This window comes from Toxotes jaculatrix, chromosome 3, assembly GCF_017976425.1.
Source record: "Toxotes jaculatrix isolate fToxJac2 chromosome 3, fToxJac2.pri, whole genome shotgun sequence".
Lineage (NCBI taxonomy): Eukaryota > Metazoa > Chordata > Actinopteri > Toxotidae > Toxotes > Toxotes jaculatrix.
In genome coordinates, this window is record NC_054396.1 from 25160748 (window position 1) to 25187999 (window position 27252).

Genomic DNA, 27252 nt, shown 5'->3' on the forward strand with positions numbered 1-27252 from the left:
CACCCAACATGTATAAAGAACACAAGAATTTTACTACCAGCTTCTGGCGCAGAAAATAGGTTTTATACTACTCTGAGAAAATTTCAAAAATATGGCAATGGCTTGCAAGATGCACAGTAAATTCAGATGTCATTTTATGCCAAATAACACTGTCAACGTGGACCTGCTGAGGAAGAGAGTAATCCCATTAAAACAGCAGAAAACCCATAAAAGTTGAATGTGTTATGATTATTAATATGCATATTTATTTTACGTATAGCATTTTTATGATTGTTGGAAAACGATTGCCAATAATGTTCCTGCCAGACGCCACCGTGCCGACTTAAATCACCTTAGTGCAAACACAGCTCAATTTTAATAATTTTCTGAGATTAATTGTGACATGTTTTGAAGTTCTGAAGAACTCTGAGCCAAGATCACATCAACTGATTATGGTTTTATGATGATTCATGCACAGGAAGGAAAGTTTAGCATTCTGGAGGGAGTTACATTTCACTCTGGCTTTGATTCTTTGGCTCTGTTATTGGAAAATAACTGCTGTTCAGGTCCACCTAATTGACAACTGTTCAATCACATGATGCCTTTCATGTGACGCATGTCTCCCTCACACAAGTTGAATAAATCGATTTTCTGAATGGTTTTCTAAAGTGCCTCTTCCTTTACTGATCAAATTAATATGAAACTCTTAATGTAGCCGCCTTTCATATGTAATATGTCAGCACAGTTTACTGTGCAAAAAAAAAAAAAAAAAAAAAATCAGTGTAGCCAATACTTATTGATTACCGCCTCACTGTCAGGTTTCAGTACATTTTCATGTCATGAAATGACATCCCTCTTATATATAAACCTATAGTCATCAAGTTGACTTAACAATTATTTTGAAACACTCAGTGACTGGATGGAAACTCAGCAACTATGCTAACAGTGTAATAGTAAATCATGATGAATTGTAACCTCATATTTTTCAGACTTTTCATATTAGACTGCATTATTTAACAGCAGGAATAGTGTGGAGAGCCATAATCATGACCAGCTCCCATAGTTTGACATAGTGGCCTGCAGGCTTCAGAAAGCTGAGGGAAACAAAGACTACAGTTTCATGCTCTTCTGTTTACGGGATCAGGACATGGTTCAAGAGCTCAAACTCTAAAACTGATTTGTTGTGAAAAAGGTTAAAGTAATCGTTTATGTATGAAAACTATAAAATCAATCAAATATGGAACTGATTTTTTTCAATATATTGTAGTTTTTAACCTGTTGTGCCTGTTTAAATACACAAAGCTGACAGAAAACGTTTTATTGTGATTTACATTTGACATATATGCCTACAAGGCAATTCTGTAATTATATATATATGTATATTTATACATATTCTGTAATTATATATATATAATTATATATATATATATATGAATGTGTGTGAGTGGAATTTGCATGCTAAATAACTGTCTAAGGTAAACAGAGACTTAACTCATATAATGTATGCCACAGGCAAAAAATGTTGACAATATCAATAAAAAATAATGGGATACGTGTGAATATGAATCAATCAAAAAGGATTTAAAATCCTGTGTATGAACAACATTCCAAAAAAAAAACAAAACAAAAAAAACAACAGTTGTATTTTCTGAGAGTATCCAGTAGGTAAAATATAAATATTAATATATACGCACAGCCATTTTTTTTTTCCAATTATGGATGCATTTTTCCGGAAAAAGCACCAACAACAACAAAAACACGCGTACTGGTGGATTAGATTGGCGGAAAACTGCAAAGTAGTAACCAGTTAAACTAAAAACACTGGTCACAGAAAATGGAAAAAGAAAATGCTGAACTTACTTTGATTGTTCTCCCATTTTGGTCACCTGTTACAGCGCCAAAACTCCCTTCATGGCCCACAGGAGCTTCATGATGAACCCCACAGACACGCTTACGGTTGAAAAATATAACCAGTATTTCCATTTCGAGCGGTGTGCCAGCGAGAATAAGTTGCTCCATCTTTTATAAATGCCCTGCATGGTCCCAAAACACTTAATTATCAGTAGGTAAGGCAGTGTCTGTCCTTCTCTCCATTTGATTGACAGCGGGGGTAAATTGAAGTGGCTTTGAAGGGGATGAAGGATCCTCTTGAAGAGCTTCTGCTTCGATAATTCGAGTATTTTAAACCTTCTGTCATTAATTACATACGTAAAATCGTGCTTTCTGTTCTTTAGGAGACTGACTGGACAAACGCAGCGCCACAATGCTTAGCCGTGCTGCTGCGGTGCTCCGTGCTCCCCTCCGTCTGTGGTTTTTTTGGTTTCGCCCAAACTTGGTTCAGATTTGAGTTCGTTTGCTCCGCTATCTGGGTTTGCTCTATTGGAGGTGAAGGACCGCCTGTCCCCTCTCTGCCTTTGCTGTCAATGGCTTTTGGGACGTATTTTATGTGAATGTCTGGGCCCTTTAAGTGACCAATAATGGATATTCTATGGATATTATGGACCATACCGGCCGTAATAGCAGTTGAAGGTAAGCTAATGTTTTGTTGCCAACGGTTAAAGCCGCATCCTCTTGCCGGCTTCTAGTTTGAGACAAAGCGCATGAATGGACGTTTGCGTTTTCAAATTCAAAAGACAAAAACCCTAACTGAAGAGAAATACATATATACATATTGTTCCTTTAATAACTATGAATGTGTTGTACGATGGCGTTTTTTTCGGGGGGTGTTTCGGTGCTTAAATGTGGCTTAGAGTCAGCACAAACAAGCAGGAAAGGGATGATGGTGGGGACACACAAAAACATGCTCCCGCATCTCCGCAGGTAAACGGATGCTGTTAATAGCGTTAATTGCGGATTAAATCAAGGAGCTTTTGTGTTACACAGCTAGCTGCCGCAGGTTAGAGAGCGTCAAATCTCAGCCGGGCAGGTCGCATCCTGTGTGGAGGTGTGTCACAGTTGTCAAACAGTTCGTGATTTTAAAAACGTGAAACACAAACGAGGACGTTTTTCGTTTTCTTTCTTAAAGCTTTTTTTTTTTTCAGAGACTAAACGCAAATGTACGTGCAGGAAACATCCTGCAGTTTAACTTCCAAAAGGCTCTGTCTGGTCCTTATGCGGTCATGAGGACGCAGAGCTTGGCTAAGCAGTAAAGGGCAGCAGGCAGCGTGGCTCAACGCACAATGAAACAGGTTGAATGGTGGAAATAATCTTTACAGTAGTATGTCTGGGAAACTAAAAAGTAAGCGTAGAGTCGTCTTACTGTACTTGTTTCTACAGTTTTCTAATCTATAATAGCTCTGGTGCTGATAGGGGCTGTATTATTGTGACATTTGCCCTTTAATGTTCTTTATTTGGAGATTATAAAAGCAAGTTTCCATTGTTCCCTTTAATTCAGAGGCGTTCTCTCTGTACTTTAAAGCACAATTTGCATGTGATTTTTTTTTTTTTTTTTTTTTTTTTTGGTAGCTGGGCTCAGTTTTCCCTGCGACAGGACAGGAGACATTCGCCACAACAAAGAATGGAAAAGTGTCAGCTCAGTCATACATTTATTCAGGCTATTTTGAGGATGTTGTCAGAAAACAAACGTGTCTTCCTCCTCTGGTCAGTTTAACGAAACCTCATAATTACAGGTGTGGCCCAGAAACTATGGAAAAACTCAACCAAATGCAACCACTGAAAGAAACAACAACAACAAAAAGAAACGGGAGACTAAATACTTTGCTGCTTGTTTAAAGTAAAATCATTTGTAGTCTACATGTATAACAGCATCCCAACTTTGTATGGAAATGTTGAAGGAGCTCTCAAGTCCCCACGTAGGACTGGCACAGACTTTGACAAATGTCATGTGTGTTTATGCAAACTACTACTGACTGCTCCAGTTTGCGGTTTCAATGTAGTTACATATTCAGCATGTAAAAAAAAAAAAAAAAAAAAAAAAAAGCAGTCTTCAAGGCCTACATTACATTGCTAATGGCAGCTTCTAAAATTTGTGTCAAAGCTTTAAAATATGTGTCATAGCTTCTTGATTTTATTTAAGGTATGATCGCTAGACTCTGTTCCAGGCCAGCATTATTATTTTGAGAGGTTATACGGACTGTATACCAAACCATAGAAATACATGGAACAGTTTCTAACATACATTTCATGCAATTCATGAATTGTATATTTTATTGGAATATATAAAAAAATTGATTTTCTGATTTTTTTCCTTCAATTCGAACAATTTGCAATCATAAAAAAATAAGATGCATACTAAAATTGCCATGTCCTCTATCTTAGTTTTGTGAATAATATATTATATATAATATTAATATATACCAAATGAATACTTGATTTATGTGAAATATATTCCTTAAAAAAAAGTACTACTGCATACTGTCATTCCATCTATATTCAATATGATTTATTGTCTTTTAATCACTGAAGTCATGATTGCTGTTATATTGGTTATTTATTTTTTGATTTTTATCCTTGCTGTTCTGTCCAAGAGCAAGGGAAGCACAGGATGTGAAAAATGCCAAAAATAACAACAGATTCTCACTCCACGGTCTTCCACTTCCCCTTGTTGTCTCTTTCTCTCTAAAATGCAAACATGACCACGGTTACAGTTTGTCTACATGTAAAATCTATTGTGAAGCGTATCTGCAAGCTGAGAGCCTACAGTGCCTCAAATATCACTCGGCACGGCTCCTCAAATAGTTATTTCGATGTACTGAAATACATCTATCGCGTGATGAAGAAAGGCACTGTTGATATTTAATGTTACACTTGAAACACGATACGTGGTACGTGTTGCAGTACCTTTCGGGCCTGTGCTGTTTCACGTTTTGATTCGGAAACCAGCTAGTCCCGTCGCCAACTCAATACAGGCCCCCACCATTTTACCCTGTGAGTCACCCTAGCCGACTGTCCAATGAAGTTGCAAGGATGGCTTACGTATGAGAAATAAAGGGTTGAAAAAGAGGTCACTGCAGCTCTAATCCGAAAAAAAAAAAAACCACATCCCAGCATGCAACAGAAAAGAACCCTTCAGTGGATCGTTTTGACGTGTTTAGTGCCGGCACACTACTTTTATTCCATTGTAATTTTTGGTTAATAGAGAGTGACATCTTCGCATACTTCTGTTTCTGACTGATAGACGTTATTTACTTAATGTGAACTTAAGTTATCTGTTGGTCGCCAAAAAACTATATGTTGTGAGAAATTTATTATAAAAATGTAGGTATTGCGGTATTCATGAAATCATAACTCCCACAGTTTGGGATTTCCCAGGCCTGTTTTCTGGAGGGCAAACATGAAAGGGCTACTTGTTATACAAATTATCGATGAATCAGCCAGGGACCATACTGGAGCGGATTAGGGGATTAAAACAAGGGCCAAATTTAAGAAAATCTTGGCTGTGCTCAAGTATCCATTTTGCAAATAGTGTGTCTACATAGCAAACCATGTGAAATCTGAAGTACTGTAAATTGTCCTAATGCTAATGTTTGACTTTAGCCTTCTCCCTCAGCCACTGATCTCTTTTTAGACTATTTCATGTCCCTCTCTCTATATTTGACCAACTTGCCATTTATACTTGCCATGTTGGACAAGTGTAAATGCCGTTCATTCATTAATGGCATTCGACCATTTTTCAGAGGCATTTAATTTACAGTGTGGAATGTGAAACAGCTCTAAATTGTTGATTAGTGTTAATGTAAGCTGTCATTGATGCCACGTCTTATTGGTTTGGTTAACAGGAACAGACAGGCTCTTTTCCAAAATTAATAGAGGTAATACTGCCAAGGAAATTAGCCTAGCTATGTCAAACATGTCTATGAAACCATAGTGTGGATTTATCCCTTCATTAGTTTACCCATTCATTGTCATCAGTGCTCAGCTGACAGCCCCACTAACATCGTATAATTTTGTTGAGTGGAAATTCTCAGATTCATCTCCGCCTATAAAATTGTAGTAGCCTGTATTGTTCTGAGGAGATGAAATTTACTAGCCGGATCATTTGGCTTTTCCGGGTTCTGCCCCCCTTCTGTTGTGGTATTACAGTTTGCACTGTGCAAACACAGCAAATGTTTTCTGGGAGGACTGGTGTTGCTATGATGCAATAACAGCCTCCTCCAGACTTGCATGCAAGTTGTTGTTGGGGTCAGCAGGATGATAGATCACTTTGATACAACACTTTCTCCTTGAGGGAAGCATAGGGGGACAGAAACCACAGTCGAGGATGGTGAAGTGGGGTAGAATGAGATCACAGCATGGAGCCTTTAAAAAATGTCTCTCAGATTTGATTGCATTTCAATATGCGCCGCATTCCTTCAGCGCTCTGTGGAGCACTAGAGCCCACTCATTTGAAAGTTGGCAAACACTGACCAAGTTGATCTTTTAAATTTCTGTTTTTTTTGTTTTTTTTTTTTAATTTACTAAATTACATATAGTGCATTTGTCTTTTGCATAACCGTTTCTGTACCATTTTTGGGCACAATGTTAGACAGCCTGACAGTTCAAGGCACCGTATGATTGTTAATGTTTAGAAAATCCTGCCAAGTTTGGTAAAGATGCTTTCATATGTAAATTCAGTAGCTGTTTTTGACCGGAATTGTTTTGTAAGGCATAGACATGTGAGTGTAACATGGAAGCATTATGTTTTGTGGAAGAGTAACAAAAGACAGACGGAGGCGGGCTCAGAAATGGGATTAGATAAAGGTAAAATGAGCGACCGTATACAATCCAGTGTTTTCTCAGTCCACCCAATGAGCAGATGCAGGGAGCTGGCCTGCACGCCAACCGCCACAGTAGGCTTTCACAAAGAATCTGTCTCTATTCAAGCCCTAATCCATGCTGCCGAGGGCCCGGGCATTGTCACTTTGCATGCAAAATTTCAATTAGTGCTGGTACCAGTTGTTTCACTTGAAGGGGGGTGTCACATTTCAGAGACATCTATGGCTACCTTTAGGGTGAGATTAAGGCAGAAGGATCACCGCCTTGCTTGGCATGGCATAAGGTTGCTGACATTGGTACTGAGCTGCTTTGCTTCACTGTGGCTGTTGTACAGCATGTATTAGCCCTAGCTCTTGGTCACATTACTAGTGGGTGGAATTTACTGTGATTCATGTACAGAGTTTATTATGTAAAAGTTAAACAGGGAAAAAAAAAGTAGTTGAGGATGTTTCCTTCAAGTCAGCTTTGTTCAGGCCTTCACACGGGATTGGGATGTTGTAGGTTTCCGGCTCAGCTGGCTCTGCAAGCAAAATAGTTGCGTATGTTGCTCCTGGCTGCAGTTGGTTCAACCAATTTAACCAAGGATTCAGTTTAAGACATGATGGAGTATTTGACACTGTTTCCATACTTTCAGCTGTTTGACTCTGGCTGCTGCGGTTCGCTGTCATGAGCCAGCTCTTCATATTCTGCTGCCTTCAAACTGCTCCAATCGTATTTGCCCTCTAGATGTGGTGCTAAACTGGTATTTTAGTTTGTGGAACGTATTTGATAAAAGAACTGAAGTTTAAAAAATTAAATTGTGGATTCAAAACTGTATTAAAGTAGTAATGATATGGTTTCAGGATGTCACTTCGATGCACCTGGATAGGCTTTTGACAGGTAAATGTAGGAAATCAATAAACAGGCCATGTTGGTACTTTTAGAGTGTGCTGCTCTTTGTTGTTGACATTACACTTTACTGAAACAGAACAAGGTGCAAGTAATGACATATTGACCAGAATGGAAGCCCTTTGGGGAGTGGCACTGTAAGTGTGTGAACTGCAACACAACCAATTTGTTTACTGCAGGTAGGCTGATAAAACAAACTGATGTGGGATGTTGTTATAATGTCCCAGTGTACACCTGAAAAAAATCTACACACCTACTCAGCTCTCAGTTTTGGCACGGCTCTCACGGACCTACAAGCTTGGATTGTGTTTCATATTTAAGTCAAGTTTGCTTCCATGAGTGTACCACGGAGTTAAGATCGGAAGCATCTTGGGACTTGCTTGAGTTTTGAATTTAACTACCACACTGCGTAGTACTACATTAAAAACACAGTAGAGCCTGATAGATTACAACTTCAGAAGCAAGGCCAAATTTCAAATGAATCACACTGCACAATCTCCACACACTGTACCTAGTGGCTTAGTACTTGCTATTACTATAGAGGTGTACGCAGTATGCTTGTGATTCTCTGTAAGTCTACTGCATTTAGTGTGACTTCTTCTTTTGTATCTTTAACAGGTGTTTAATTTTCTGTCTCTTTGAACTGTAATCAGACTTATTCAGTGTGTAGGGACCTGCTGGTCAGATGTGGCTGCTACTTGATTCCATCTGAATATGAAAAGACTTTCAAGTCAACAGGTGTGTCAAGTCTTTTGAAATGCAACATAATGCTGTCAGTGTTTGACTATAACTGCCAGCTGAAAAGAGTTGGTTCCCTTAAAAGCAAGTATGATGTGCATTAGACTCCCTAGATGCATTTTTATTTTCAAAAAGGTGGCACAAGAAAAAAAGGAATAAGTGGGGAAAAAAGTGAAAAAAAATCCCAACTGGGTTCATCCAGTGCATTTCCTGATGTTGTCTTTGTATCACCCAACTGCAGTTAGTTAGCCGCCTGCATGGTTTTGATTTAAAGCACACTCAGTCTTAAATTAGCACTGAGTATTTTGCTGCGAAGCATTGTGCATTTATACAGTGTGTGCTCTAATGTGTTTATTATGATTAGATGTTGCGCTGCAGCTTTTAGAAAAATGTGATAGATAAATGCACAAGTCCTGGGAAGGGGATGGATGAATTAAACTGTATTTAGGTACTGAAAGAGTGTGCTGGTGTGTAATTTATTCGTTTCAGTCGTCAGTTAATCAAAAAGGAGCCTATAGCTCATTAATTCATTATATAAAGTACTGGAAAAAATTGTGATGGGAAATTACCATGTGCATTAGAAATGTTGCTAATGTTCACATCAGTTAAATTCTTAAAGAATTAAGAGGTTTGAGAGCTGCACTTTATGCCTGAATGGGCACAGAAATTATTATGGGTTCACAACAATACGGAAATCCTCTACAAGTGCATACACGTTCCAGTTTGCAAGGGAAATCTGACAGGATATCTTAATGTACAATCTCATCAAATCTTAAACACATAAAGATTAAAAGCTGTACCCACCCACTTTCACTTAATATTAGGGTTGGTAATACCAAATTAAAGGATGCATGGGTTAAATAATAGTTGCACACAACTCTTAGGATTTGATGTATCCTTCTTAAAGTGTCTAATAGGTGGCTTTTAGTTTTTATGTTGATTGCCAGTCTCAGAAAAATACACAAATTTACTTTTAAATACTGGATCATCTAAACTTTTTCTGGAATTTATGTTTTCTGTCCCTGTGGCAAAGGTTTATATCAGCTTTTGCATGAGGTTTCGTCATGCACAACCCAATTTCTGTTCAGAAAATAGTATAGCAAAATAGTGTGCTATTACTTATAGAGTTTCTATTGGACTAGGTTCTTACGTAACACTACAGGAACTGCGTGCTATGAATGGTTAAAAGATGCATTATGTAGAAATGTATTATTTAGTGAGGATCAGGTGAATTATGGGTTTAGAGGTTTGTTTTTCTTGCAGTGCTTTAAGGATAGGTGTGCCTTTTGATTGGAGGACTATAATTGTTTCAGTATGTTGTTGGGAAAGCAGTGTGGTCAAAAAGTGAAAGAGTATGACTAAGGCTGCTTCTAATCCTAACAGTTGAAGAAAGGACAGAGACTGATGTGAAGTCAGCATCGTAGAGCAGGTTGTTCTTTTCTTTTTTGCGTTATTACAGAAAGCATCTGTTATGTATCCTACCCAATCACGTTAACTCAGCAACTAAATTAGAGTCTGTGGCCAACAGGCCTCTTTCAACCTGTGTGGAATAAAATTTGATTCAGTAAAGTTTGCACAGGGTGTTTTCTTCTTGCAACTAGACGAGACTAGTTGGGATAAATACATAGTTATGAAGGAAACTTGCTTTACCTCCATGTAACCTCTCTAATATTTCACACTGGAATCTAGATCAAGGATGTTCTTATGTTCTGCTATCTTAATTAGCACATGTTAATTGGCAGTGTGCAGTCTCTTGGTAAGTCATATTTATTAGGGAGAGCCTGATTCATCCTGACCCGTTGGGAATAGAAGTCATTAGGGGACAGTGAAATGTATTTCCAGACGTTATTCATAACAGGAAACGAGTAAGCACTCACAATCAAAATGGCCCCTCAACATCTAGGCCTAATTTGCAGTGTGAATTCTTTGTGCAGTGTGCTTCATTTGACAGAAGTCTCAACCATTATGTGGAATCGGTCTGTTTTATGTCTTTGTCACTGTATATGTCCACTTTTAATCCAGACAGTAAAACTGAGGTTCGTAAGTCTGAAAGTGATAACTGAGTTTGCTCGAAAAGCGGAGATAAACTGATCAGTGCGACCCCTGTTCCTGTCACGTCCTTCATGGGAACGTTGAGTCATACACATTAACAATATGGCGCTTATAATATTCAACCCCGCAAAGCCAGCTACTGAGCTAGGACGCAGGGAGAAAGAGAGAGAGAAGGAGGAGGAGGAGGAGGAGGAGGAGGAGGGAGAGTGTACCCTGAGAGAGGTCAGACCTCGTTTCAGAGAGCCCCATCCACACACACCCCAGGTACTGTGACACTGCCTTTATGAGCGAGCCCGGAGAACACAAACCCACCAGATTAGTGTCTGGCTCTCAATGTCCCCGGGAGCAGAGCCCATCGGCCGAGACAAAGCGGGGCTGATTGCGTTGTCATCTGCATCACAAAGGGAAGCCTTTTCTACCTGAACCGTTGCCTTTGCGCCACGCTGCACATCACATCTATCAGCGACTCTGGACCCACGTGACATCTGCCTTTTGTTTTTTGTCCATCTCTGTCTCCCCCTCTCCTATTCTTCCTCTCCGGCCCACACCGTCTGTCCACCATGGCTCATATCAACAGCAGGACCCCCTCCCCCCTTCCTCCTCAGTGGAAACCACCTTCTTATTCTGCACCGCTGACTGTTTTCTGCTTGCCGGTAGTTATGTGCTCAGTGCGGTGTACATCATCTTCTCTCGCTACAAAGAACCACTAACACGTTCGTTGTCTTTCCTCTTTTCCCCCTCCGGCTCTCGCTGGCTGTATCTCAGCTCATCCAACGTGCAGACACATCAGACAAAAAGCCCGGTCTCCCGCTGTCAGACCTTAACAGGTCTATCGGTCTCACTCGGACAGAGAGAGCACCCAGCTGAGGTGCTGCCAGTAAGCAGACGCGTTTCATCTGATTAGTGTACTGGGCAGGCAGGCTCTGCTCTTCTATAACTGATGACTGTTGTCTTGTGTTGGTGGCCCAGCCGGTTGCAGCAGCCATAACAGTGATAGATCAAGCTTCTCTTTTCAGATTATCTTCTTATGCTTATGTACAGACGAGTTTACGATAAGCCTTATGTTGGCTTTTAAATGCTTTGCAGTACTTCATCATCATCATCATCATCAAAGAAATTACTTTTTAAAGCCCCCATCTTACTTTCATATTTCATGACATGAACGTGTACTACTCTTTGTCCCGTGAAATAAAATTTTCATTTTTGGGGGGAAACAAAGCTGGTAGAATTATCTCAGGCATGATAACCGAAGCTGAGAGGTATGCTTTTTATCTCCCATTTAGGATTCTTTATGCATAAATTCAATAGATTAAACAGGGCATGACATTTAAAAAGTAGAGAGAGAGATGAACAGGGAGAGGATGACTTTTCGTGTCCTAAAATGGGATAGTTGGTTTCTATTCACAAGTGATTGCATTAGCTTAGAGAATAGGGAATTAACACAAGGCAATTAAGTGATTTGGCCTTTGGCTGTGACTTGTCTGGTTTTAGAGAGCTGGAGCTCATTGTGTGTTTTCACAGATTAATTTAGAAATCACATTCAATCAGATGCAAAACCTTGTAAACCCTACAGTGGGATACGCTAGAACTTACTTTAATGTGGTATTAAAGTAAATTTCATGTGCGTGCATAGCAGAGGACAACCATTGCTGCACGGTTCATTCTGATGAAGCTGTGGTACGTCTAATGGAGAAAAGCATTTTCTGTCTTTTAGACAGAAAGTGGAGGATGAAGGGTTCAGAGGTGAGGAATCTCAAAGGCAAGGGTCATAACAACAGCAGCGTAAACACACTTCTTACTGCTTAATCGCCTGTAGTCCAATTACCGAGGACTGCTAGGCCACGGTGGCTAATTGTCAACAGCAAGGGTGTAATTTCATTTCAGCTTTGGGGGAGGGATCTACTGGGAACGGCTGAAGACACTACAATTATATTCTTCACCAGCGAGTGTGGATTTCCTCTTAATGGAATTCTTCATGTGTGTCATACGTTGCACGTACTGTACATAACCCTTTGATACTCAAAATTACATCCTCACCTGAATGGTGTATTGAAAAAGGGGACATGCTAGCTGATTGTCATAGTTACATGTTTACGCAGTCACTGAAAGCCATGTTTTGTTTTGTTTTTTTCACAGATGACACAGATCAGATCACAGCTGATTTAAGTGGTTGGCATTTTCTTTTGGAATAGATAAAATGCTTGTGTTGATTTAAGGCTGTCAGAAATTCAAATGTTTGACCATTTCATGTATAAAAGTATATTTTAAGAGAAAAATTCTAGGCTAATACACACTCAGTTGCCATTATATTGGGTACACAGCTAAAACTAATCCAGTTTGATGCAACAGTCTGGCAATAAGTCCTACCTTCATGAACATTTTAGTGTTCAGTTCTTTAGTGAAACTGTTTTGGAGATGATTCAACTGTTGATTCAGCTGGATCAGCTGAACATTTTGGAGGATGTAGTTTGAGATGCTGTTGTGCTACATTACACCATACAGAGGGATGTTTCTGTTTTTTTAGCCTACTACCACTGATTTGAATGGGTTGGATGAAATAATAGGAGCACCTGCCAGAATAACACAATGGTGTTCTGAGATTTCAGCAATTACAATTACCGGTGAGCATGGTGTTATCAGGAGAAGTGATGGCCTGAGACAGGAAAGTAAAATCAAAGTCAGAGTTTTTGTCAGTTTTATAATACCTCCTGAGGACGGCTGTTTCTGCTCAGTATTGACATATACCAGTATCACTGTGCAACAGTTACTGCTGTTTTATTTGTCATATAGATGGTCTTTATTGATCTCTCAGACTGAATTGATGAATTTCTGAGCATGGCTAACAGCAGACCTCAGCAGTTAGCTAGCTGACGTCTGCGATGGTTATAATGAGTCAGACCACTGAATGGCTGAATGCCTCTGTTTTTGTATTGTCATTCTTGGAGGGGGGGCAGTTAGACTGTCACACTTGAGGGGGACAAATCATCTATATGAAATTATTAGAGGGGAAATCATCTCTCCGTAAAGTGACCAACAGAGATCAACATGGTCATGCTAAACATGTGATGGATTTCTGGATACCAGGGGTTGACAGGTGGAGCAGACAGTGAACCTTAGTGTGGTTTTATTGTGAGGATTTATTTAATTTCAAATAGAGCCATATTTTTAATTGATGAAAGGCAGGACTTAGTTTTTTTTTTTCTTCTCTGACCTCATACCACTCTCATCAATCTACCTCGGCTTGCAGCTCCAAAATCAATAACCTAGACTCAGCAAAGATCAGATGATGTGTTTATGGAGCCCTATCAATTGACACTTTGTTGTAGTCGTTTCATATGCAGAGAAGCCAATGATAAATGCACCATTTAGGCAGAGAAAGCCTACCTGAATTTACATAATCACTCGTCTGAAAGTGGATCTAGTGTGGCGAGCAATCAGCAGCATCTGCCACACTCACACTTGTAAGAGCTCCTGTTAATGCAATAACATCTTGTCCCCCACTTGTTCCAGCTAACAGTTCATTGTTGTTTTATTCTAATTTCGAACCTGTTAAAGATTTCCAGCAGGAAATACTATCTCTAAAACACATGCCCACAGTTCTAGTGCTGCCAGAGACAGACCAATACACGTCCTTTGGGGTCAATAAAACAATGTCTGGAATCACAATACAGCCATGAGGTAACGTGGCTTACAGAACGGGAGCCAGGTATATAAGGAGATGGTGAAATGATGAGTGTTTTCCATGCTTTGCTTTGGCAGGGCCCTTCGGGTAGAAATCACAATGGATCATTTGGGAGGGCAGCTGGAAAATCCATAGAGAATCTCAGGAGACCTGCTGTGCCTGTGAAATCAATACAGAGATCCAGCTGAGACCATTAAATGAAATGAATGTCATGCGATAGGGTTAAACATGTAGAATATTATTATTCATACAGTCCAAATAGGTTTTTCATGTGCAGATAATACAAGCAGGCATGGACGTCAATAAAGACACCACAGATTGTCTTGTGTTCCACACACCTACCTTACATACAAGCAATCCATCATGGTTCTGACCTATTTTTAGGCTTGAGACAGAGACATATGCCAGGTGGGCAACTGAGAAAGTTAAACAAATTGAAGCTTTACTTTATTTGGTCAGTGTTTCATTGCGGTTTCTTACCAAATAAGAAGTAGCAGCAGGTAAAACTCAGTAGCAGTCAGGCTGTGGGCTCTCTCAGATGAAACTAACTGCCATGGCTGTGGTATTAGTGGACTGTTCACATCACTTACCAGCCAAAAATTCACACGCAAGGTTGAAAACAATGTATGATGTATATATTGTGTAGCAGGGCTGCAAGTAATGAGTTTTTCATTATTGATTAATATTGCAATTTCTCAATCTATCAGTTTTTCAATTTATCAGTTTTGTCTAAAACAGATCACAAAATAGCAAAAAATGACAACATTTCAAAACTCAAAGATAGTTTACACATTTAAGAAGCTGGAATAAGATGATGATCAAAGCAGTAGCTTGTACTCATCATTTAATTGACTAATTGTTTCAAGTCTGTCATGTAGCTTCGATAACTAATGTTTTGGAACTGCTTCTGTGTGGAAATCTATTTCTGCTTAGCCACTCTGCTGTTGGTTTATACAACATAATAGCTGTTTGACTGAGCAGAACCTTTAAGCCGTTACATGTGTAAAAACTTTCGTAAATTAAAGGACACACCAAACATATGCCGTTTTGTGGCATAACTTTTTTATCGAAAGTGCCATACAGTACCATAAGGAATACATTTGTGGCATGGGTGGCCTCAGCGGGGAAGGAACCCGAAAACCAGGTACAGTTACTCTCATGCTGTGCTCAATGCAGTACTGCCCCAGCCCCCTAAGCCTGATTACACCTCTTCTGAGCACTTTGCAATCTGCTTTCCCTTAGAAATGGTTTGACACTTTGTAGTGGTGAGGCAGGCACACTACATGCATGTAGCGCCTGTACGAGTTGATGGGGGCTGCTGTCAGGAAGCCTGCCTGTTGGAGTGATTGAAAAAGCATGTTTGGGATTAGCCGTCCTCATCTGTGTGATGCTCTGGCAGGGCTGCGTATCCGGGGGGTTGCTCGACACTCTGGCCCTGCCACGGTGCTGAGTGATGGAATAGGTAGAGTTGAACCTGAGCTCTCCCGACTATACTGACACAACCTGTCACGCTACGAATGCCCCCCCCCCCACACACACACGTACACGTACACTTTCCCAGTCTGTGGCTCGATATATTCATGCTGCCAGTTAATAGGAACACATGGAGACAGATAATTTAAAACCTTGCTCCAAAAGTCCCTTGGGCGCACTGAATTTAACAGTTTTAACACAAAGAGAGAAAGGCAATTGTTGTTTTGACTTCGCTTCATTTTGCCTCACTGAGCAAAATAGAAAGGCTCTGGGTCATTTTACTCTGTGACTTAACTTTTCTTCCCACCATGAGAACCGGTAAAACAGCACATTACGCAAAAATGATTTTCCTTTGATCTTAGCGCCTACAGTAATATGTCCTATTTTTGAGAAATAGAAATTGAGACCCGTAATAGTGTTTAGTGGTTTCCCTCCTTACAGACAGATTTCTGGCATGAGCATGTACTAATCTCTATTTCACAGATACTAGCATGCTCATTTTCTGTCTCTCCAACTCTTTGTGTATCTCTCTCACACACACACACGTGTGTGTGAACGCTTCTGTCTACACAATTTCAAACTCAACACCTGCAGGGTTGGGCGGTCAGGCTTTTTTGGAATTATGGCATTAACATGGAAACCAGAGGCCTGGAGCTGGATTAGTCACGAGGAGGTGTGAACACAAGGTCAGGGCAAAGATGGCCTTTCAGCTAATATTTTGTCATCATATTTTCACTCCTGTATGTCATATCACAGTGCTTAGTACATGTTGTCATGCACAAAAAAAACTGTGTTCATTTTACTGTTTCCTTTTGTAGTTGTGTTTTCTCTCTCTCCTGTTTTGACTCTTTGACAGATTTATACATATATTATTCTTGTACATGGTACAGCCTGAGGCAGGTGTTTTGTGGAGCCTGAAATTTCCCTTTGAGTAAGATTATTGCAACTGGCAGCTTCTTAACTGTCTTACTGGAAACAAAGTTGAGATTTCAGTTAATGTAATTCCTGAAGTTAGTGAGCTGTATGCTCAAAACCCCACCAAAGCTGGGCCGGGATACTTTTCTACAGCACAGGCGGGATCTGCTTTGACTGTCAAAGATTAGAACTATAAGCTGTCAGTGAATCAGACATTTTCTAATTATGGATTTTTTTTTTAGGCTTTCGAAGTGGAAATCCTCAGCTTTCTGCACATGCAAACCACTGTAAAGATGACAAAACTTACAGTGCCGTATTTGCGAAGTGATGAAATTAGACAGCATTTGAATTGCCAAGTGCAACCTGACAAACCCGATAAACATCTTTCAAATGAACATGAAGAGCACCTCAAACAGTGAATATGATGTTTTTAGTATCTCACTGCACTCCAACCACAATGCAGATGACCATAATGATAAATTAATTAATTTAAAATGAGTAATGATGAGTAAGCAGCCAGGTCACTAGGGTACTGATGAACATGTACTGCTTATAACAGAGCAAATGTTTTGAAGTAGCAGCCCTCTAATCTCTTGGACACCCAGAGTGACATGACAGATGCAAACAGGTACTGAAAACTAAATATCATTGTATTTACTGCACCTTCACTTTTGTAGCCCAGTTAATTCCAGGTATTCATCAATAAATGGTCATTTAAGCATGTGGGAATCAGATTGTGCATTTCAGAAAGTGATTGCTTCAACTCTAACAGGGCAAAGGGAAACTAATTCTCAAGGTTTTTGGCTTTCAATTGTGGCAAGGCGGTGGGACTACCAATTCACAGCACATAATCCTTCATCTGACAAAAGAAGTGTGCTAAACTCTCACTCATTGTCGCTTACACTCATGTTAGGTAGCTGGAGGGCACTTCTCAACAGCTCACTCTCACAGCCTTGCATGCCCCATTTCAAAACACCACATTTGCTGCCATCTTTACCTCCTTTGTCCCGCTTCAGGCTGGTTCTGCAAAAAAAGCTTCACCCTCGCTACTTTTTCCTATTTTTTCCCTGACCATCCGCCACCTGTCATCCCCGTACTAATGTGAAACATTAACAGCCTAAGAGCCTAAATAGAAACGAACCACTTCGTAGAAATACATTACCTGTCATTCTGTCTCTGGATTAGGACTTCACCGGTGCCAAATGATTTAAGGGCCTTTTGCTAGGTTGTCAGGAGAGACATGATTGTGCCTGTGGCCATAAAGAAACATATGTGCTGGTTTTTCTTTTTTTTTTTTTTTTGAAGGCGTCAGGCAGGCAGCACCAGATGTGTGCGGTGAATGGTGCTGGTTTTTTTTTTCTCACTTGAGCGTGTGTCAGACGCCGTGTACAGCTGCACGGAGGAAGGGTTAAGTCCGTTTCACATGGAGTGAGGAGGAGGTGAAAACCAGCAGGTCTAACTGAAGTGGTTAATGGGCTGTCTGAAGCCATCATTCTACTCGACAGACCACGTGGAGAAGCTCTTTATCTTTGAATTGAATCTGATAAAACTGCACTTATTCAAAGACAAGCTATTGGCCGAGACGGGGGACTTTTAGAGATGCAAACATTGGCTGATGAATAATGTCACACTTGAGTCTTTTACTGTAGATATGGAGTATTTAGGGAGCTCTCTGTGTAGTCTGCAGCTGTCCGTCTTTGTTTCGTCAAAAACCTCTTGTGCTCAAAACTTCTTTGTTTCTTTTCATCTCTATTCAGCTAACTTTCTATCCCTTCCTAGTTACCTATTTTATCTTAAAAATTAAATGTTGTTCTTTATAACTCAGCTATGACATTATTGAATTTTCTTCCAGAAAAGCCTTGTTTATAGTTTCTGTAATTTTATGGTATTATCCTGGCAAAAAAAAAAAAAAAAATGGACTGATCTTTTTCCTTGCTGCTTTTTTGAGTGGAAATTCCCAAATGGGGTAAGTCTGCATTGGAAACTACACTGAAAAAGTAATTATCTCATGTGTTTTCACTAAAACGTGCTAAAGACATGGATAAATAACTTAAAAATATTTTTTGTTGTTTTCCCAGCCTTAGTTGGCTTCAGCCCTGACTTAACCACATCCCTCCCAGGCTTCATTTCTCTCTGCCTGGCTTGAGGCCCAGTGTAGTCTCGACCTTCCTCCCCAGCTATATCTCTGTTCCTCCCACTGCAGCCACAGCCCAGAGCCCTGTTCGGCTCTCAGCTCCAACCAAAAACATACAGCTGATATGCAGACTTTATGCATGGCATAAACACTGTGACATTTCAGGACAAGCTGTTATACCAGGAGCTTGTACTGATGGAGTTGCACAGCTCCTACTGGGGCGTCTCTGTCTTGCTCAAGGGCATCTCAGCGGAAATAGGAGAGAAGAGCACTCCTTGTTCATTTAACCCAGTCGGTTTTCCTAGTGATGTGTCTGCTTGTTTGAGTGCAGGAGTGTGAGTGTGGGAGAGGCTGCGGAGCTGTAGAATGGGTGGGTGGGAGGTGGAGGTATTCAACATCACTGACACAGTGAATTGCTCCTTTGGGATGTACTCTGGAGAAGGTGCAAGGTTGTGTCAGAAGCAAAGTGTGGTTGGGTTTAGTGAACAGACATCCATTATATCGAGTCTCAGCAGCTGCATCACATAATTTCCCAGCAATCGTGGCTGGGGCTGTCATGGAGGTCCAGCGGGGAATTGGCTCTGTGCAAATCATGGCTAAATATATAACAAGTAGACTTGAAAAAAAAAAATACCTGAATTGCATTTCTGTAGAATGGATCTAAGTCAGTTTTGTTGCGTTAGAAGAGAGAATAATAAAGTTAATTTACACAAGATGACAAGATAGATTGAAACATCTACAACATAAGGCCATAGTTACAAATCCAAACACAACCAGGTGCCTTTTTGGAGCACGTGCAGAGTGAACACTTTATGTTGACACTGTAAAATTCGTAGAAATCCATAGTTTTAATTGCCCTTGAAGCATCCCTTTATAAAATATCATCAGAATCATTTTACAGACACCATACTCGGTAAGTGAGGAAAAAAGCAAATGATGATTAAACACTAAAAGAGTGTATAAGGCATTAATCAAGTTTTGCATTGAGCCCTAGTTGCAATTAAAACTCTTAACACTGGCTAGACAGTGTTTTAACCTCAGCGTCCAGCTCTCAGACGGTGCTGCAGAGGATATGAGCTCTCGTTTCTAGAGAACACTTAAAGATAACAGGCTTTTTTCCTTCCTTTTTTTCGCTCTATAATCAGTTTCAAATGAGAGCCGGGCCTTTGGCAGACTTCTTATGGCGGCATTTTGATTCAGCCAGAAAGCCTCTTGCGAAGTGGATGAATAGTCAGTAAGAGTTCATTCATACAATCTCAGCGGCAACAGCTACATACAGTAGATTATCCCCGTTTGAATTATCAGCTTTTCTTTTTGTGCTAGTTTCAATTTCAATAATTATCTTAAAATCTGAGGGCAGCACAGCAAGGATTTGTCTGTGCGTGCTTTAAAAACTGGCTTTATATTTATCTGTTGAAATAAAATGCTCTCTCAAACACTCAAACGCATTCTGTTACATTAGATTATTTTGTGATTTCTGTGACTTTTTTTTGTAGTCTGGCAGCATTCACTTAGGAAGAGCTAACAATAGACGATGTGACTTTTTGCCATTCATTGTATTCAACCCCCACCATCTTCACTCCCCTCACTTTTCATCTCCTTTATACTCACTGATTCAATTGATGTTGAAGTTGTCAACAGGCCCCCCCCCCCATGTTTATTTCTCCCTCCTATTCTGTATTTTACTGAATTACTGATTAATCAGAATCAGTCTATATATGTCAAAATATTTTCTCATCATTTTCTCGTCATTCATTCTGTGTTGCCAAGTCCACATAAAATTGTCCGGTACATAAGTATTTAATTGTAAATTGGAATAAACAACATTTACCTTAACAATTGCTGGTCCACATAATAAGTACTTAATTTTGTGGTCATGCTTCTAGAACAACTCTTACTAGCACTACTTTGCCTTAAAGGAGGACAGAGTGGTATGTAACTAGAATGAAGTACAGCATAGCACAGACTTTCATGTGAGCCTTCTTTTTTTTGTGATCGTCTATTTTTTTTTAAAATTCAGTCAATGAAAAATAGAAGTGATGCTGCTGCTCATTTTTGTCCCCTTCTTATGTGTGGCTTTACAGCCCCTTAGCCAATGCCAATCGGAGTTTACACGGCTGAGTAAGAGTCGGATGTGATTTTCAACGACGACCATCTGCGCAGAAGATCTCTCGCTCGTGCAAGCAGCATATGCCTCAGTATGTAGATAACTGGGCTGGTAAACACGCTTGTTCCCTGAGCGAATTAACCTGCCGTGACACGCTCCCTGTTGTCCTCCATCTTGGTCGGGGACTATCTGACAGTGAGGGGTTAACTCTTAAAGCCCCCCCCCCCCCCCCCCCCCCCCTTGTCCTCCTTAAAACACACACCCTCACATGCACGCAGTGCAGATCTATCAGTAGAGCATGAGTCATTAGTTCCTTTTAGCTCCCTGGCCAGTAGACCCAGGCAGATTGCATATACTTGACTGAGGTCTGGGATTGCTGAGGGACCTACTGCAAACAATAATCACATATTTTTGTTGGACTGCAAGATCCTGAATTGACTGCAACCAACTGCCTTTTCCTTGTCAGCAGCAGTGTTTAATGCGCTGATTATTGAAGCCAGGCTTGGTGGGATGGAGTCCGAGCAATACATTACACAAACATGATGAAGTTTGGTACAAGAACAGAAGCGAGGAAAAGCATACCTAATCTCCTAATTAAGAGTGGAGAAGTCAGCATGTAATTTTCTGTCGTTAGGTATGGAGGAGCTAATGGAGGCCAGCATCAGGAAGTGGGCTCAGCTGGGTGAGGCTATTGGTTGTTTTTGGGCACTGGAAGCAGATGTGGGTGTGCATTTCTTTCATGTAGGTTCATCACACATTGTCATGATCAGTGCATTATCTCCTCCTCCCTACAATTAGTTTTGAGATCTAAGCAGATTATCTACGAGCATTACATAGCTGAGCAAGTTTAAACATTCAGCACATTCAGTGGAGAATATCTCCACTGAATGAATATAGAATATATAATAAGTGGCGGTACTTTGCATTTTTATTTGCCTTAGTGAAATGAGTATATGGGGTAGCTACATGTTACGCTAGAGGGGGTATAAGGGACTGTGAGGGTAGCTTCATTTTTGAGCCCTCAAGGACTCTGGCTTGCAAGAGTTGTTTTTAATTGCTCAATTTTTCGCTGTTCCACATTAGATAGATAGATAGATAGATAAAGGGGGAGAAAGGCAAAAGGGGTAGATTAGTATTCAGAGGTTGTAATATCCCTCGGCAATAGCACAGAAACCACAAGGGAAGATATAGCTCTATAATTTCTCCTCAGCACGTTCTCTGTTCCATTTTTTTTTTAATACAATAAGTGACATGTCTTCTTGGGTTAACATAAGGAACTCTGCCCTTGTTTTCGAGTGCAGAGCTGCTTTCATGTCAGCTACAAGAAGATCGGCGGGGGATTTGGCGAGCTCTGCTTAATCATTGCCTCACATCGTGCACTTCTTGGAACAGATATGCACACTTAGACTGACACGTTAATGATTCTCTGAAAGAAATCTGCAGATTATAGCAGAGATTGAATCTCTAAGCCATAATATCCATAGAGGCGCCCAATATTTTTCCTTGTGAAAGTGGAGATGGTAGCTTTGTTGTGCGGATTTCCATGCTTTTCAGGGATGGGAGAGACTGTAGTCGGTGGGTTCAGGAGACTTTTGTTGTCACAGACAGCCAACAAGTCATTCAGCGAGTTAAACAGTAATTTGGCTATCTGGCTAAGAAAAAAGGCGACCAACCATCTCACCAGGCAACTTATCTACCATGCAACTCTTCAGCAAGGTGAACCACCCTGTTTTCAGGTCAGGGACTACTTCCTACTTTCATACTTATGAAACATTTGCATTAAATTACCATAAATGCAAAGCTCTTATTGTGAAACAAATAAGAGAGTTTCATCTGCATATCGAACGCCAATTAAAATCACTTACACTATTCTAAATGTAAATGGTCATGGAGATTACTGCCAGGCTGTAGCACTGTTGATTATATCCCTGCCTATCACAACTCTGCTAAATCACTCCTTCTCTTCATCCATAAAATGACTGATTGCTGTGAAATGAATGTGGATTTCCATGTTATCCATTTAACAATTGAGGGCAATCATGCCTTTATAGAATAATTGCTCATTCAATCTTGTTTCAGCGACTGATAAATTCAAGGTCCTTGATTTCATTTTGTGTCTTTATTGTGAAATAAACACAGACCCTGAGAGAGACCTGTGGGAAGCAGGACTCTGACCCCACTCAAGTCTGATTGTTAAACAAATGTTACAGGCGAACCAGTGAATAAATGAGTGTTATTCAGAGCATGACAGTGCTGATTTGGCTTAATGGCACACTTGATACACAAGTTACCTATGGGTGCCTCATCCTACACACTGGAGAATTTCCAAATTCAAAAATGAAAGAACAGGATTATTCTGTTGGTTGTATGAGGTATTTGCACTTGTTAATATCAGATGCTTATTCTTTAAGGTTTGAATTTGTAGCAATCCAGCTTGAACTAAAGGCACATTTTCAAAAGTTCATTAAGATAGCACACTGATAGAAGTATGAGTACAGTGCCAGGCAGCAGTGTTTCTGACTCTGGCCCTTTGAACACAATGTTTGTTGATATAGTTGTGTTTAGTAGAGTCTATATTGTCTCCCTTTGTTCTCAGTGGCCTGAGGAGGGGGTAAGATGGAGCTGATGGTACGTCTTGGCATCTGCATGGCAATATCATTTCCCATTTTCCCATTTGCCCATTTTCTGCTCTTAACAATTAAAGAGATTCAAATTAAATGTTTGATGCTGGTGGCAAGTTAATGATTGTCTTCGTTCAGACCTGATGGATGAGAGTAGAGCTCCTGTACCACTTGTCACCGTTAGCTTAATGAATGTCAGGGTTTTCTGACGGTAAAGCCATTGCAATCTAGGCTTTGATGAGTCTAGGTGTCAAGGTTTTGCAAAAAGACATATTTCAGGTTAAAGCTGTGTTGGAGCCCTGCAATAAGCCGATGCTAAAAATAGCCTTGGTGGTCCAGCCAAGAAATGCTGGTTCCCTCCAGTGAAAGAACCTTGGTTGCAACATGCTCTGCCTCTTTCTTTGTTCTTCCTCTCTCTGTTTGGAAACACAGCGCAGGTAGCAGATGAAAGCTGGTGCTGTTGTTGCCACATGCTGACATTTGCCAGCCACTATAAATGATGCTTTCTTTCACTGTAAAGATGATGATAGGTGTACTATGCAGGGTTAGAATATGTCAAATAGGTAGTGAGTAGATTGGACTCACCACACCATGGGTATGACCAGTGAGAGCAAAGGTCAGGACATGATTTGGGCTTTGGTTTTACTATCAGTTTCTCCCAGGATATCTGCAGCTCATTGAAAATATGCACAGTCATGGTTCCTGAGGTTTCTAAAACATCTGACCTGCAGTACTGTTCTACACATTTAGTCTAATATTGACTTCATCTAAAATGAACATTAGTTGAGTACCTCGCTGTTCCTGAATGATCTCTTCCCCCTTTTACACGCTGCTTGGTGTAATAGCCAGTATCTACAGAATGAAAGCATTTAACTCCAATCAATGGGATTTATGGCTGCTTTAAAAGGCAAAGGTGTCTTTTCTCTCTTGAAAGTGCTGTTTTGGCTGTCTTCCAGCGCAGATCGGACCAATTGCTATGTATGATGAATTGTTATTATCTTGGCTACCTGCTTAGGATTCACACTCCTCTCCAAGTTTGAAAGGGCTGCAGTATCTTCCTGCATTAAGCAGCAGTGAAGCGGATTTAAGCAAAGTTTTACCTGCCAACTATATGACATGTCTTAGTCTACAAGGATGAAAGCAGACAAATATAAACCAAACAAATGCAGCTTGAGCTGGGGATTTATTGGACAACTTACACACATCCCATCCTTACTTCTGCTCCATCTCTCCGTGATGCACGCCCCTCGAAAAAGTAATGTTCATGAAGCCATTAGACTGTGAGTTTTTCCCCTTTTTCTACAGATTAGCTCACACAAGCAGAATAAATTGGGAGCAAGTGTCAAGGAGTGAGTACTGTCTGGGTTAACAACAATTCTCTCTGGTCCTTCTCGTTTGTAGGAGAGAGGGAAGGAATGTACATCAAGGTTAATGCCAAGAAGATGGAGAGAGTTGTTTAATCAATTTCAGGACTGCATTTTTAGGTAGTTGCTGCTGACTTTGACATTCTAGAGTTCATATCTGTCAGTGAATGAAATACTGTGTTGTCCACACCATCGGCCGTGACGACGTATTTGATCACATGGCCATTATTTCCTGTGGGATTGAATGAAGCAAAATGAAGGACACACGGTTCCTAACCCTTCCAGTCAGAGGCAACATTACAACCACGTACAATATGGATATGGAGTGGTAAGATAAGAAGAGAGAGCGTTCCTTGGGTCTGAATGGATTTGTAGAATCCAAAACGTCAAGTCTTTTAACATTTTAATTTCTCTGCTAAACTGCGACGATACACTGAAAAATATGGACTGAGTGGCACAAGCACAATACATGCATTTAAGTGTAAATGTTAACTATTACGCTGTGCAGGAGAGTGTGAAGCTATGCTATGGAAAAATGTATTCATACTATTTAATCCGTAATGAATGTGTTTCAGCGCGTTTATGAGTCTGACATGACTCATAATATATGCTGAAATGAATGACAGGCAGTCTTATGTATTAATGTGAGCAATACAGCTCTAAAGGCAAAATGGCATCCGTTCATCCCACAAAGAATAAACACACTCACGCAAATCAAAGTGTCAGAAGCTTTTTAATTTTATTTTGAATTGATTATGGGTTTTGAATCAAATCGTGACCACAAAGGAAAAAAATCAAACTGGGCGACTCCTAAAGATCCCCACTCCTAGTGATGTACACTGGTTTGGGTTCCGACCTTTAACCCTCACTCAGCTGACCCCACACTCCTTTTTGTTACGACCGGTGGGAATGAAAGGTGGAAGAAGGTTAAGACTGTTAAATGACCCAGAGAGCAGTAGGAGGTAGAAAACTATTATCAGCTTCACATCAGTCTGAGGCTCAATACCATACTGCGTCCTCCTGTAACTGTGCTGTGTAGTAGTTTGATTGAAAATGCACATAGCTGGGATATAGTCCAAGCTTGGATATGGGACTCCCGAATATGAGATTTCATTATCTGATAAGGAAGGATTGGACTTTCCCAGCAAACGTATTTATTATATTCAGTAAGTAAATTGGAAATGGTATGCTTACAACCTACGCCACAGCAAATGAACTCACAATTTGCAATATGGTCAATCATATCGTTTTTTTTTTTTCTTATGACTGCTGCCGACTGCTGCTGCCATTCAAAATGTTCAGCTCTCGTCCAGTTTGAATATGTTTACAGTTTTCTGTTTATATGCATGGTTAGAAAATATATCAGGAAAGAGAATATGGCCGTCAAAGAAGGGTCACTAAAATTGCGTACACGTCCGTTCTTTATTATGAGCAATGATAATTTTGTTTGATGTTAATTTTTAAGAGATAAGAGAATCCTTTATTAGTCCCTCAGTGGGGAAATTGCATTTCACTTTAAATACCACCTTCTTTATAGCATGAAATTGTTAATAGGTCAACAGTGAAAACCGTTTCCCTCTTACAAACTACAGCTTTTTTTTTTCCTGCAGTAAGCGCTGCAGTTTATTTAACAATAAGTGAGCAGTTTGAAATGACAGGAAGTGATTTAATTCATGCTGAATTATGTTTGTGCTGCATGTGATGTGTTTTGTTCAAGAGGCTTCATTTGGTGCTCTGTGAAGAGACTTGCCCCACTGCTCAAGAATGTGCTATTGTTGCTGATAGGAATGCCTGTTCTGAATGAATCACGGTGCATTTGAAATGTGAAAGAAAAAGAAAATGATGTTTTAGTAGCAACTTGATAGCAAATCATATCCTGTCAAACTACGGTTTCCGATTGTGGAAGAGAGTAAGATAGTACCTAATAAGTGCTTCTTATTATTTTTTGGTGAATGTCATGATTGATTTTGAAAAGGGAGTGGGTCCGGTGCTGTCTATAGACTGCGCTTGGGAGCTCATTTGCCTAATCTTGGGAACTAGAGTGGAAGCTGTGTATAATGAGGACTAAGGCTTGTCTGGGATGGCGATGTGGGGTTGGGGCTGGGTGGAGGTGGGGGGGGGTGAGCCTGAAAGACATGAAGGTATTAATCGGACAAAGGGGCAACCGAGAAGTTTATGCAGAGGGAGAACGCCTGTGGAATGGTCAAGCATTTTTGCATTTTGACTGCCTTTGTGCAAGTGCAAATCAAAAGACAGGGAGAGAGCGAGAGCAAGGACAGAAAGTGGGGATGCTTTCAAGTTTTCTGGAGGCTGCTCTTGAAAACTTTTTGTCCATGTTAGAGCAGCAGGGACTGGCTGTAATGTTGCAGACCAAGCAATGTGCACATTTTCATGAAGGATGAATCAGAGCGTGTTCCTTCATGGCTGTGCCTAAAAAAAAAAAAAAAAAAAAAAGAAGGGGAAAAACAGTTTGAACTGCCATAATGATAGAGAGCCTGGTTACTCTTTTCAGCTCAACTGCAAACTTTCTGATGTTAAAACAAATGGAGTTCGAATTCAGAGAAGATAAATATGAAATATTTAAT

General features: G+C 40.2%; 1 protein-coding gene across 2 annotated transcripts in view; it reads left to right on the forward strand.

Moving 5' to 3' along the window:
• Positions 1 to 2391: 2391 nt before the first annotated feature.
• Positions 2392 to 27252, forward strand: part of ephb2b (eph receptor B2b) — a 115756-nt gene continuing 90895 nt past the window's right edge. For both annotated transcript variants that reach the window (XM_041033462.1, XM_041033464.1), the window contains exon 1: positions 2392 to 2508. In XM_041033462.1, the coding sequence (XP_040889396.1) occupies positions 2457 to 2508 (52 nt within the window). In that variant the 5' untranslated portion in view covers positions 2392 to 2456. The remainder of the gene's footprint in view (positions 2509 to 27252) is intronic.